The sequence below is a fragment of the Pseudopipra pipra genome, chromosome 11, assembly GCF_036250125.1.
Source record: "Pseudopipra pipra isolate bDixPip1 chromosome 11, bDixPip1.hap1, whole genome shotgun sequence".
Lineage (NCBI taxonomy): Eukaryota > Metazoa > Chordata > Aves > Passeriformes > Pipridae > Pseudopipra > Pseudopipra pipra.
Window position 1 is genome coordinate 7,825,370 of NC_087559.1, and position 14,756 is coordinate 7,840,125.

Here is a 14,756-nt window from a genome sequence, read left to right on the forward strand (position 1 = left end):
CAAGAGCTGTTTCAACTGTGTTTAAAAGGAGTAGCAAATTCCCAAATTAAATCACGCTATTTATAGCTAAGACAAAGAGCTTCACACAGCAGGAGGATGTACTAAAGAACCGTTTTCCCCCACCTGTTTCCTTTGCAAGGGCTTAAGTCTCTCTATCTACATCTTCCTAGTAATCGCATATCTGAAGTAATTTAGCTCAGTTATTGTGAAACAATAGGAGGGGTGCCAATAATCGATCTGGGATTCATTAAACTTGGATTTTTCAGCAGTAAACTTCTGAGATTCTAATCTTCACTCAGCAGATCAGAATTTCATATCAGAGTCACAGGAAAATAAACACCATACCTGAACAAAGTATTTATCACTGGCCTACTTGCTGTTCACACACTTGGCTACCACAGGCACCAACTTACATCCAACTCATACATGTAATATAACACCGAGATCCAGGAGGCAGTGACTACAGGATCAAAGCTTTATTTCAGCTATAACACAGTATATCCATGGATTATAATCCTTGAGCAAATAGAATATCACAGTAATGAAGACCTTAGCATTACAAATATGTTAAAACAGCTTGCATTTGGGGTGATATTTAAGGTCAAGTTGTATCTGAACACAACTATTAAAATATTATGAAAATTACCATTATGGAGTAAATAATATTTTCTTTCAGATATAACCTCTAAAAGTACATTCCATTTCAAATTTGGTTTTCTTATTTTTCAGTACCAACAAACTCAAACTGAGCATCTCTATCCCCAACCTGCTCTATGTGAATGAAAAAGACAGAAATGACAGCCTACAATTTAGCTCCCAGCTCCTATGAAAACATGACCCTGAATAAATACAACCTAGATACCATAGTATCAAATATCATTTGTCCAAACCAACTTATTATTTCAAATGTACTCCCAAATTAAATTAATAGTCTCGAGGAAGATTGTGCAGAGTAAGAAATTTCTTATCCTAGGGAAAACTAACATGCCTTCTGCTCCTGCCCCCACAGCCAGAATAACTGAGAAAGTAAAAAGCTTGGGAATGTGATGGCAGAGGTGACAAGATGGGTGAACAGGCTGTGCTCCTGGGTTAGCATTGGGGCTACTCATCTGTGCATAAACCTAAAAAAGGATGATTAATTATTTTTTCTTGCAAGATACTCAAAGATGAACTTACAGACAGGCAAAACCTTTGGGTTTTCTCACTGCTCTTCTCTCAATTGCTGTTTCCCACCCACCAAAAAAGCACCAGAAGCAACAGGCTCTTAGGACCACTGCAGCATACGTATATAATATATTTTAACATAATAGGGCAAGTAGCAAGTCAAGACTGCAGAGTAACAAGTTAGGGTTTTTTTAAGGGAAAAACATTTAGTCAGGATGGGTAGGAAATTACAGAAGATATCTATGATGTAATATCTATATTTTATATTTATATATATATAAAAGTTTGGGAAAAGATGTGGTAACTACATAGAATTGATATGTTTAAGGTAATAGCCTTGACTTGGTGCAGAACACCCATTCAGGATGTCATATAAGGCCAATATTGAATCACATCAGTATCAATCAGTTTGGGGGAATTTAAAAATTTTTTTTTAAACACACTAAAGTTTCTCATTTGCTTTCTCAAATCTGTACCTATAGAAAGGTGAGCAGCAAGCTAGCTCAGCTGTAGTAAACTAAACTTAACAAATTAAGTAGAACAGGAGATGCCATATAATTATGTTCCCTGACACTGTGTGCCCCGAGGTCTGTGCCAAATCAGGAGACATCGCTCCTGTACCTTAATGTCCCTGCTGTGTCCCCCCTGCCCCTACTGCTGTGCTGTTTCACAGTCACAGGCAATTGCATTCATTTGTTTCAGACCACAGGCCAACACGAAGGCCCTTGTCTCTGAGAGCAGTCACCTACAAACATTCCTGCTTTTAATGTTTCTCTTCAATTTTTACTTTTCTGGACACCTTCCTATACAGCTTTCCTTGCACTTGTTGTCCTAGTGCTTCTAAAGTTATGCTGCAGGAAAAATTAAACTCCTTCTTTGAAGATAATTTCATTTTAATCTCATACACGCTACGTGAACACCCAACTGCAGCATGGAAACTACTCTAATCCTGCTCGCAGGTGCCCTTCCCTGCACGCTGCCAAATCCTCATCCATCCAGCTGCCATGCCCTCAATGTCCACACACTTAGCTCTCCTTCCAGGGGAATTCACAAGGGGCAAGGAGATAGTGAGTATCTGCATTGTGTCCCAGTGGTGAGGCGGAGTCAAAAGAGATAAAGACCCAGATTATTCCTATGTATAAAGTACTTAGGGGCCAGATTTTAGTTTAAGTGATTTCCCTTTGGATGCAAAGACCGGGATGAATCCCAGTCTTTGTTAGTGACTAACTGCTCACCCATCCCTTCATTCTGGGCATCATGTGCAATAGCTTTTCCCTTCTTGTCTGCTCAACTGGCTCCAAGTATTTGCTTTTTAAATGTGAGCTCTATTACTGTAAGATCCATCCACATTCCCGCTAAATCAGATTGAGAATCACATTGTGAGCTTACAGAAGAAAATATTACCAAGTTGTCTTTGTGACAGAACACTGAGTAGGTATAAAATTGCAATAGTCTCTATGCCAGGTTTTTTTTAAGCTCTCAGCTTGTAAGATGAAAGCCTAATTTGATATTTTTGTAGTTATATAACAGTTCTAATATTTTGTGACATTTTGTATTGTGACACTATAGATGAAATTGTCATCGGACTGACACCCTTTACTGTTTATTCCTTAATTACAACTGTTAACAACACTGCAGAGAAGCGTGCTAATCTGCCATCACATATTATGAAAACAACGTTATTGTTACAAACACCAACACCCACTCAACAGGATAATTCTAAGATGGCAGTTTCTGTAAAAACTTATCAGTTTAATGGACACTTCAATAGAAAAAGTTTTAAATGAACTCTTAATATTCCTGTGAAAAACATACAAAAATTTTATATCACAGCTGAAGTTTTGATTTTATTGTGTCAGTGATTCTTCATGCTACACAGAGTTATATATATTTAACCAGTAGGTTATATCTCTGTAGCATGGAGATGCATAGACAGTTAACTAGTAGCTTAGTAAAATTTGTAATCATTACATTTTCATATCCTCAGACACTGGCAGAGATAAATTTTTTTTCTCCTACTTCCAGGTTGGGGTAGAATTATATTGTTGGATATGAGATTAAATTTTAACAGTATATTGACTCGAGTACAGGTTCTTAATAATAAGAAAAAAATAGTATTTTCTAGGCTTCTTTTGCTTGGGAAGGATTCAATTTCTGCAGACCACATCACACACCTGGAAGGATCTTCGATTGAACTGATACTGAAGTTCTGTACTGTGAATTTTTCATATCAAGTTAGCCCACTGCACAATTAAAACTCACCAATACTACACCTCTGTAGGAGGAAGCTGAGCAGCTGTTCAACGTCTGAAATGGAATTATTAGCTCCTCAACTTCTATATATGCTTTGTTCTTGGACAGCCACTTCCACCTACCTTTCAGTTTGCTTCTCCCAAACTTTTCACGTCTAAGAAAAAGTTCTCACTTGTAGATTATATCAACAGAATGAAAATAGCATTCAGGGCATCCTCAAAGTAGCAAAAAGCCCTGGAGATTTGTTTCCCTACCCCTTAGACAGGAAATACAACGTAGGCAGAAGGAGGTTGGGAAAAGCAGTAGTGGTTACTGGAGTGAGGTGCAGAAGTGATGAAGGTGGCAATGACAAAAATCAGGGAAAACAGGATATGGAAATTCAAGGTTGTTCCTTCCACCGTTGCTCTCATGAAGGTTTTTACAGATTCTTGGTGCTAAACCAAGGCTACTCTGATGCACACAGCCTGCCTTTCCTCCTAATGGTAAATTCCTGCTCTCTCCCTCATCCACGAACAGGCATGCAGCACAGATGACTGAAGTGAAGAAAGATAATGCAAGAATCTGTCTTTACTTATCGCACTTACATGTAGAAGCAGAGGATTAAAAATAACCTAAAACTCTTCTCATACTGAAAAAGCAATTGCCTCAGTGGAAATCTATACACCAGTGTTTCTCACTCTTGATCCTAAAAGCCCCTTTGAGGATCGCTCCTCTAATACAGAACAAAAATAAGGAATTGTACACAATGTAACAATGGAATCAAATTATCCAATACAGTTAATTTTAATTTAAATTATTTACATTTTAATTTACTGGCATGATATTCTGTTGCCCGATTTGGATGATCTTCTCTGCTTAAGTAATAAATTACAAAACAAAATGCAACCAGAATGTTTATTTTTGTGAGTCTTCTTCTGAGTAGTTTATGTTCTGCTTTGTAGCTTTCATTTTCTTAAAGCCAATAGGAACTTCTGCTCTTCCTAAAAGAAATTCTTCCCACTTGGGAAGAGATTCTTTTATTGATGCCCAATAGAGAGTCTGAGAAAGATATAAGAAAAAATAAACTTAATTTCAAAATCTGTGTCAGCCTGTTTAAAACAATATAGATATGCAAAACATTATTAAATCTTACTTTATGAGTGAAGCAATTCAGAAAACAATAATGTACTTACACATGAAATTTCAGATTTCTAGAATGATACAAAATATCAGCCTGGAAAGATTTCATTCTGCAGCATGAACTGTGAAGTGACTGAATGTGCCCTCTTGTGGTAAGCAACAGATTAGTTTAGACCCTCACAGTACCTTTAATAAACTATTTTTCATGATAATATACTTTTCCTGAAACAGCTTTTATATTTAAGTATGTATGTTAGTGGAATTTAATTTTGAAGTGGAAAAAAAAAACGGTTTAATATTAGAAATGAAAAGTGCACATTTACCAACGTAAACTGATTATGCTAGAAGAGTCTGCAGTACTATAGTTCTAAATATTTGAGTAAAATTTTAGATGTGATTAACTCGCTGATGAAGTTATAATCCCCAGTATTTGAACCAACAAATAAAAAAAAAAGTATATCTGTATACTTAGCTTGCAGTCTAGGAAAACCACTGTGGATCATCTAACCCTTCCTCCTGCATTATGCTGTGCCTCTGAGTAATGAATTTAACTTATTATTTATCTGTGGAATTCATCATTCATCATTTTTGTATTGGTATCCTAAGAATAACTTTGTTGTTTGCAGGATTTTCAGGAAAATTTCAAGTGCTGTGTATTATCTTTTTTCCCCACAAAAATAATGTGATTGAAGAACTGTATTAAGCCAACACCTTAATCCATCCACCAATGAAAGTATTTTTAGTCATTGATGTCCATTCAGAAAAAAGTAATTCTGTAGAAGAGAACAGTTATGGTACATATGTAGTGAGCCTTTTTATTTTACTTAATTATGTAATGTGGGAGAAACGTAGCCCAAAACTGAACATCTCCCTGCAGGGTATTAGATTTCTGGCTAATCATTTTGATCCTTGCATGTAGCTCAGATATAACTGTGGCTCTTGCAGATTTACAAAAATATTTTCTTCAACAGATTTACTCAAAGAATCTTTTTTGACAAGCATATGTGCTGTCACACAAAACTACTCCGACTTAGCAAGCTGGGGATCCATTATAGCCATAACTTTCAGAGTATATTAATACAGACACATATATGGCTGAGTGAAATATGCTCAGAAGTGTTTTGGAACAAAGCACGCACAAGAATTTTGTACCATGAAAGAAAGTTTTCTTTTTCCACTATTTATAGCACTCCTCTCTAGAAGTATAAAAAAAAAAAAAAAAAGCTGAAATAGGATCTTCTCCTCCAAATAGTAACTCTGCTCTCTCTAAAATTTCACCGCTGCTGCAGAGTGCAGACATTCTGCAGCCAGAGCAGTTGCTCGGCAGTCTCTGATTTGTGAGGACTTGGCTTTACATGGTGCAAGCAGCTCAACACCCAACACAGGACAGAGGGAGCAGCAGTCCAAAACTGACCCAGAAAACCCTAGCTGGTGTCTCAAAAGTCCTCAAGGAGTCTAGAACTACTTCCAAACACAGTAAAAATAAGTTCAGTATTAGTAGCTTGGCATCTTTCTTAGCATCAATCAAGATGTATAGGTATCCAGGAAAAAAAAAATGTACCTTTATGCCTAAAAATGTCTAAAAATAAGCATAATAAAAAAGCCACAGTCACAGCAGGCTGTTTACAAAATGCAATGACAGATAAAAACTTTTAACAGTAACCAGAACAAGAATTGATGCCTCTCATTTAAGTAATAGCCTAAGCATGACAACACTTGCCCAGCAGGTGTGAAGCTAAGGCACAATACACCTCTTTTCACAGCTGACAGTGCTAAAAACATACCTTTGCCCTTCCCTGACAGTGCCCCAGCACCCAAACCTGTGTGGGACACTGTGCTGCTGTGCCTGTGAGGACTAAATCACCACGCAACGCAAACCCCACAAACCGTTGGTGCAAGAAACACAAGTGGGAATCTGGCTGCTCAAACTTTTTATATTCAAATAATGTTTACAGTCTCCAGGTTGAGAAGCAAAAATAGAGTGTTCCTGCAGCAGCAGTACTTTTTGTAAGCTTCCATATAACCACAAAATAACTGAAGTGAAATTTCCTCTGTTCATGCTGATAAACTGTTGACCCTGAAATGTAAAGATGACAATCTGTGGCAAACTGAGAATGGGATGACCATATAAAACAAACTAAATTACTCTAACATAATAAACACAGTAATTCTCTGATATTCACAATATTAATTTTTTTATATTTGACTTCATTTTAAAATAGAATTTTGTATAGATCTGAAAGATGATAAATATTTCCAGCAGAATGCTCCAGAATCTAGGGATCTTGCCCCAGAATTTAGGTTCAGCTTGCTACACAGTACACAGGCCTTTGGCTATACCAGTCACTGGATTTTAAAATCAATTATTTTCACTTTAAGAACATGCTTCAGGGGAAAAAAAAACAACAAAATATTTGGTAAACAGCAAATAAAAAGACAGAGTTCTAGGACTTACTTCTAACTTAACAGTTTCAGGATGTGGAAGTAAACACACTCTTTCTTGCAGCCTTTTTTCTGCTGCTTCTATATCCTAAAACACAGGCAAAGTATATTTTTAAAACAAATGCTGGGAATTTTAAAAGGAAAATAGACATTCACTTAAAGACATTTCACTTAATAAACCCATTAAATCTAAAAAGCGTTCAAATAATCACACTGAAGTTCAAATCTTTGTTTAGGCATTCTGAAATCCAACTTATACTAGTTAGACTAACACCCTACAGCTGCTAAATATGTTTGCTGTACCTTTTTCATACAAGAGTACGTTTCAGGACCATGTAGGACTGTTGCTGTAAAAGACCGTTATTCTCTCTGGACACCAGGGTAAATCTGTTAAGTTCTGTTCTATAAAACTTAAGGAAATAGAGGGGAAGAGAACATCTTTTTCTGTGCTACAAGAAGACTGAAGTATGTATTCTAGCTACTGTAACTGTAAAGTAACTAGGCAAATTATGTGCAAGATCTTTACTTCTCAAGACAAAGATGACTTGCTAATATGCATGCATAACATGTGCACAAAAATGTAGAGCTGCAGCAAGCTGTTCACCAGACAAACTTGGATGACAATGCACCTCACATAGCTTTCTTACAAAAAAAATCAGTATTTGGGTTTCTGTGTGTCCAGTGGATGTGTGCTGGATTCACAAAGGCCTAAATACTTTTTTTTTTTTTAAAAGAAGCAACCAAAAAAACAACAGCAACAAACAAATGAAAGCATGCCCCCAAACTCACCGCCCTCCCCCTTTAAAGTTCTGACCCGTTCTTGTGGGCTTAGTTCCATACCCAAACATTGAAGAGATTGAGTGGTGGGCAGATGAAGAGAGACAGAAAGGGACGTGGGAGTGGGGTGTGAAGAAGCCAAAGCTGAACAGAGTGGAGGGGGAAAGAAAGTATAGCAGATGGCAGAGTTGGGAGCAGAGAGCGGGTGTGAAGAGTACAACAGAAAAACTAAATGAGAGAGGAAATTCCCCAAAGGGACTTCCCAAATATTCACCACCACTGCTGCTGAAAGGAAGAGTGAGATTCTGGAGGAGCATATCCACAAGAGAGACCAAACATGATTACTCCTATTGAATAATAGCCAGTCTGAATACTTCAATAAGTACACAGCGCTCGACTCAGGTTCAGTTTGAAAAATATGACTCAAATTCAGTGAGTATGATTAATAAAAGCAAAAAAAACAAGCCTTACTGTTAGTTGAAGTTCAACTTAGTGACAGATACAGTCGGTTCATTCAATTTACAGTGTTTGTCTTATTTAATGAATTCCTTTTACAATGACTGTATTCTCTTGTACATGATAACAAACCTAATCCAAGCAAAACTGTTCTCCCTTTTCTACAGCAAAATCCATACTGCTGTAGGAAGTTAAAGGATGTTTGAGAAAAATCTGAGACCTAGTTTGCCCTATCCAAATCCTCAGAAGCAGCAAATAGCTGTCCCTTTTCAGGTGAGAAAAGACTGATGGGATAAACATAAAGGGGGAAACGAGCAATGATAGAAGCCATTTGAAATCATGATGTCAAAATAACAGAGGCCAACACAAACTTAAGTAACTTAAGCAAGGAATTTCTCTGTTGCACCACCAACAGCACCAAACGTAGCTCGTGTTAGAATAGCTCAGGCCAAGCCTGGAGAATTTATCACCACACTGGAAAAAGGATTAATCAGCAACGTTCACCTCCTTCTTCCATAGGATTTTCCTCCTTTCTGATTCCTGCTTCCTAATTACTGTAGGAATTTCAGCAGGAAGGAAGAACATCAATCATTATTTCTTTATATACTCAGCCAAGTCATTGGAATGTTTATGGTGATAGGAAATGAGTGTCTTTCAGGCAAGAAAGGAGACAGCAGTTGTGCATATATGTTTAGAGGAGAAGGTCACTTTGGCATAGCCTAGATATTGGACGTGTCTTTTTGTTGCTCACTCCAGTTTGTATGTTGTGCAGTCTATTGTCATTCAGAATACTGATTTAATGACAGACAGTGAAAGAAATTTTTGCTGGAAGGTGTAGTATGCTTTAGAAAATAACTGTAACTACTGAAAGATTAGATGGCACTTCTTGTGTGTCTACAGAACTGGTAAGCTTTGTAGGAAAAATAAATTCCTGTCATCAATATAAAAATAAATACATCAGCAATATAAACTTCTTTGGAAAAAAAACAGCAAATCAAATATGTCACAGTACTGAAAAAAAGAGAGCATCTTACAGTGCTTCCCCTAAAACCACAAGGACTGGAACAAAAACAATTCAAGACCCTTCCCCAGAGGTAAAATGGAATGCATGACACATGCATCGCTTTTAGGGGACCAAATTCAGCTGTCACTTATATTGATATCAGTCTGGCAGAATCCCACTTAAATAATTCTGGAATTACATGCCTGGGAAGGAAAGCAAATTTGCTCTAAATTACCTTCCCAATACTAATTACTATACAGCATATTCTTTCTTTTCTATTTCATGTTACAAGCTGTTGCAAAGTAATACATATTTCTAAACACAAGAAATATCACTGAGAAACAAATGTCATAAATTAGATTACAAATACTAGTCTAATTTCTGCTTTTATTACGACAACATTATATAAGCACCAAATGATACAGATTTCCCCAAATCTGCAGCCTCCCTCTAAAGACATCAAGGAAAATACTCTGATAATTATGTTAAAACGCTGAACAAGTGCTTATAATGTCAAAATCTCAATTAAAAAAAGGTTAGTTCCTTGCTTACTACTGATTAGAATTTAATCTTGAAATCTTTCCTGTGCATAAATACCAGCTAGCACAGAGAAAGACAAATGCCTTTTGCTACGATCTATTACTGAAAACAACTGATTTTGCTTACATGCAGAAAACCAGAAATGCAAATAAAAAAATAACACTTCGTCATGTCCATGTATTTTTGAGTAGGCCAAATCAACAACTCTCCACATGGTAACTGTGAAATGTACAGTGCCTGGTATCAGGAACAATATTCTGAAGCTGGCACATTAATCAGTCTTGTTTTCAAGCTTCTCATATATTATGCTGCATAGATTTTTTTTTCCTGTTTTCTTCTGTTATCAAAAAGCATCTGCAGGAGTGCATGCTTGTTAAAACTAGTATAAAATTAATAGATTTAAACTGATTTATGCTACTTTATCCTGCAACAGAATTTGTTTTGATACATATGTTTTTGCTTTTTTTCTGTACAAACACCAACATTTTTGACACTTGAAAGGAACAATTTTGAGGATGTGACAGAAGACGGCAAATATCTGTTTAACTGCAGAAATATTTACACTCTGTATATGTCTGAGCTATTGTTAACATTTCCAATACAATAAAGCTTTCATCATGGAAAAACACACTCTGCATTTATTGTGTTTGCCTGCACGTGTAAACTGAGAATGCATTTAGAAATGCAAATAATTTATAAAATACTGTATTTATGAAGTAAAAATCTAATGTAAGATGCATGTGGAAAATGGGATCATAATGGCTGAAATTACTAAATCGATGGAGTAGGAGCTATGGAAAAAAAAATCCAAACCATTTACTTCTCCCTAGTGAAGCACCTGCACTTATCCATACCCAATACAGGGGGGATTGATTGCCCCAGCCTGGAATGCACCAGTTTGCCAGTCCAAGCTGAAAAATCTTCCCTGCCACAGAACAGTTAAGAAGGCATCCCTGTCTAACTGTTTCACCTTGTCTACCCCTCCCTGAATATAACTTCCATTTAAATACAAAGAGGGCCTTCAACAGAATTATACCCACCCAAAATCTGAACATTTTAAACCTGAACCAGGCTCTGCATGAAGAAGCAAAGGATTTTGGGTGACACAAATTAATCTTGTAATCATCTAGAGTAAAATTTACTTTTTCAGTAAACCAATATATACAATTTGGACCCTCAATAAAAATGAGTATAAAGAAAATGCATAGGAGGTTCAGTTTTCTGCTACTTCCCGAACAACCAACAAACATTTTTCAAATGCATCATATCAGTGGCCAAGTGCATCTCTTCAAACTCAGATGCCTAAGCCTGGGGTTCCAGAGGAGGCTTTTAGCATTCCAGTCCCTGCCATCAAACCTGGATCTTTTCAACTGCCCATTCTCCAGTGTCTGCTGAATTTCTCTAGGAAACACAAACCTTACCTAAATGACAAGAGGTATGCAGAACAGCTATGAACAATATAATAATGGTGTCACCTCCAGGAAGAACCAGAAACACCAAACACTACTTTCACAGACTTGCAAGTAAGATTCCTGCAGTCACTCTACACCTATTTAAAGAAAAAAAACCAAACTGAAAATCTCTTCTACAACTTAATGCAACTAAGGTGGGGGAGCAGTTCCTCCCCTGGACCAAAAGCACTATAGCCTGGTCAGCCCCTCTTTCCAAACATACCCCCATGTCTTGAATCGAAGCATAGAGAGGCTGTGAGTCCTGTCAGACCCCTAAGTTCTCTCAGGCAGACATGTACTAGCATGTGTTGCATCTCCACGTACTTTAAAAAACATAAAAATATATAGTAGCAGCTTCCACTACGAGACTTTTATAAGAAGGGCATGGGAAATAGGTAGTGATGCCATCAGATAATAAAGACTTGTCATTTAATACTTTTTGGTCGAGTTCCAGAAGAGGGAACCGTACAGAGGAGAATTCAAATGACAACTATACAGCAAACACTTTTTTTTTTTTTTTCTAATTATCTAAGCTACATAACCATGACATTTCGATGCGGTCCCTGGTAGTTGCAGAAACTTACATTTAAAAGTGCTGCATTCCTTTTATGAGCTGCATCAGCTGCTTGAGTTTGCCATGTCTTTTTAGTCTTTTTGTCTCCTAGATAAGTCTCCATCTGCTGTAGCAGCTCTGATCTCTGAGACAGTCTACAAAGGAAAACATTTTGCTAAGTGGGTAGAACATTTTGCTCAGGAGCTAGAAAATAACCTTTTTACCTTACCCAGTTTTCTCAAAACTATGGGGCTAATTAAGCCGGCTGCAGGGTGGGTGTGCTGGAGGAGGGAAAAGGTACAGGCAGGCATCACCTGCTGCGCTTGTATGAAGCTATAACGTTGTAACCAGCAGCCCTCATATGCTAAGGTGCTTAGAAACACTGAATCTCCCAGAACAGGAAAGACAGGGTGGGTTGGGGTGACTTGATTGGTACCGCTTTTGCTCATTGGCACGTACTGGTTGTTACAAGAAAAACAGACTTTTCTGAATCATTACTGTTTTTGCCTCACAATCTGAGTTTACAGGGCAACAAAGAAGCAATTCTATAACTGAGGCGTTGAGTGAGAAAATCCAATTACCTTCCTCAAATAGGAATTTAACAGTGACAGGAGGTTAACAATGGAGATCTTAAACCCATACCACCATTGGAAGTCAAAAAACTCATCAACCTAGATACCCTTAACGGCAGGCAAGGATGCTAATTCCAATGGTTCATGAAGGAAGGGTGCCACCTCCTGGAACTCCAGCCCCTTGCAGAGCTCGGATTCACGGGCACCGAGGGTCATGTGCAGGGAGGGAGGTCTCACGCGACCCCAGCACAAACTGCTGCGAGGTGGAACACAACTACTTACATCTCCTCATGTCTTCGAGCAAGGTGAACCTCCTGAGCCAAATAGGATGACATTTTCAGTTGTTTGCCCTGGTTTTGTCACCCTACAAAAGGAAAATCAAGTGAAATTAAAACTTTCCAAAGAGAGATATCAACATACACTTTTCAGTATTAAACAATTCTGGTTAAAAAGTTGCACACATTATATTTATATGTCAGCTATCTACACAAAACCTGCCACAAGACATTGCTACATTATGCTTTGAATACATTCACACTACTAATGTTCACAATATGTTTTAGGAAAATCCTACCGCATTCTAATAATTTATGAGAGAATTAAAATTTTACTTTTGAGTTTCAGATTCAGCATTAAGTTTTCTCAAGCATCAGATGTTTACAACTGCACACAAACTCTGTGCTTGCAAAAACTGTGTATTACTGTTTATAGTACTGATTTCTGGCTTTTGTCATGTTACACTGAACACAAAGTTACTTGTAAATATGATTTTTAACTACTTCTCACAGACACAGTGCCCTGTTCATAGGAAACTCTTTATGTACAGGCATGATTAAACTAAGTAATTTGATTAACTAAGTAATTTAAGCTAACAAACTATTTTTAAGTGGTTGAAAAATTAAGCAAAAACTTCTGAGCTCACATTTTCAGCCCTGTAATTCGGTACATGACAGAGTACACAATTTAAATAGTTTACATCTTACTGATTCTTTTCTCTTATCCATTAAGGGGATCAAGTGCCCCCTTATGCAAATAAAGATGCTACGGCACTTTTCAGAAGGCTGAAAGTGTTTTACAGCCTATTGTTTTTTCGTTTCAGAAGTGATTGTGTCGTTATCACATCAAATAAAATTAAATAATTTATCACACGTTCATAAGATTAAAGGGTGTGAGAGCTGAAAGATCTCATCCAGGTAAAGGGAACGTTGGGAAAGGCCTCTTTGTCAAGAGTCACACTGCGACCAGTTATTTACACATGGCCTCTGCTGAAGTTGGGGTGCATCTTCTAGGGATGCGTGCTTTACCACACTCCGAAAACACTTCTGTCCACCTGGCCTGTTGATAAAATGCTCCCCCTTCGCTCGCTCCTTCCCTCGGCCGGGGCACGTCGTGCTGTTCGCGCCGTATCTGCTCATCAGCAACACCTTTAGTGGCCACAGGAGAAAACAGAGCACGGGCAGCGCCGCCGCACGCACCTCGTGCCTTTAGGGGCGCCCACAGCTCACAACGGGAGCGACAAAGCAGCACCAGCCCGAGCACCCCCCGCCCACAGCACCGCGGGGAAACCGCTCCAACCGCAGTTGCCCCGGGCGGCTGCCAAGGCCGGAGGCAGCCCGGAATGAGCCCCGACGGGCAGCTCCCGGCTCGTCAGCAGCCCCGGGAGGCCCCTGGGGCCGAGGGCGGCGGGACGGGACGTGACGGGATGGGACAGGACCCTTCGGTCCCGGGGCCGCTCCCCCTCAGGCCGCGGCCCTGACAGGCAGGGAGCGACGCGCACCGCCTGAGCCCTACCACTGGGGAAGGGGGGAGGGGGTGTCAGGATTTACGATCCGTCGGAATGCACCACCCTTCAGGATCGAGGAAGGAGAAGTCAGGCGATAAATAAGTAATTAAATACAGAAACAAACCAGGCCGTTTACCTTTAGCCTCTCTGGCTTCCAAAAGAAAGACGACGACCCGCCATGGTCTCCGGGACGCCTTAAAACAACCCCCCGCCCCCCCGGGCTGCCATGGAGACGGCCGGAAAGGTGGGGCCGAGCCGTCGGATCGGTGGGCGGGGTCGGGCGGGGTCGAGACCCGCCTTCGCCCCGGGGATTGGAGGAGCGGGACGGCGCCGGGCCAATCAGGGCCGGGCCCGGGAGCGCTGAGGGGCGGGCAGGCGGTGGCGGTGGCGGCGCTCGCCCCTCACGGAGCCCGCGGGTCGCGGAGCCTCACGGGCCTTGCTCAGGGTCGTTTGCTTTTAAAATAACTGCTCCGTCCCCGGACAAGGCACACAGCTTTCCATGTCCGGCCCGGGAAGTGCGCCCGGAGCGCCAGCCCGGTTCTCCATGTGGTTTCCAAACCCTCTGGTGTGATCCTGCCCCCGTGTGTCGGAGCTGAATTCCTTCCCGGCTCCAGTATTGGGGAGTTGCTTAGGCGACTCCAGT

The 14,756-nt window shown here is 39.5% G+C and overlaps 1 protein-coding gene across 1 annotated transcript; it reads right to left on the bottom strand.

The window, feature by feature from the left end:
* Positions 1-461: 461 nt before the first annotated feature.
* On the bottom strand, positions 462-14,383 carry CEP15 (centrosomal protein 15). Its single transcript, XM_064667328.1, has 5 exons — positions 14,250-14,383; positions 12,613-12,694; positions 11,790-11,913; positions 6,992-7,066; positions 462-4,455 (listed from the first exon to the last, which is right to left on the bottom strand). The coding sequence occupies exons 2-5, from the start codon at positions 12,663-12,665 to the stop codon at positions 4,312-4,314; spliced, it is 396 nt and encodes a 131-aa protein (XP_064523398.1). The 5' UTR covers positions 12,666-12,694; positions 14,250-14,383; the 3' UTR covers positions 462-4,311.
* Between the last annotated feature and the right edge of the window lie 373 nt (positions 14,384-14,756).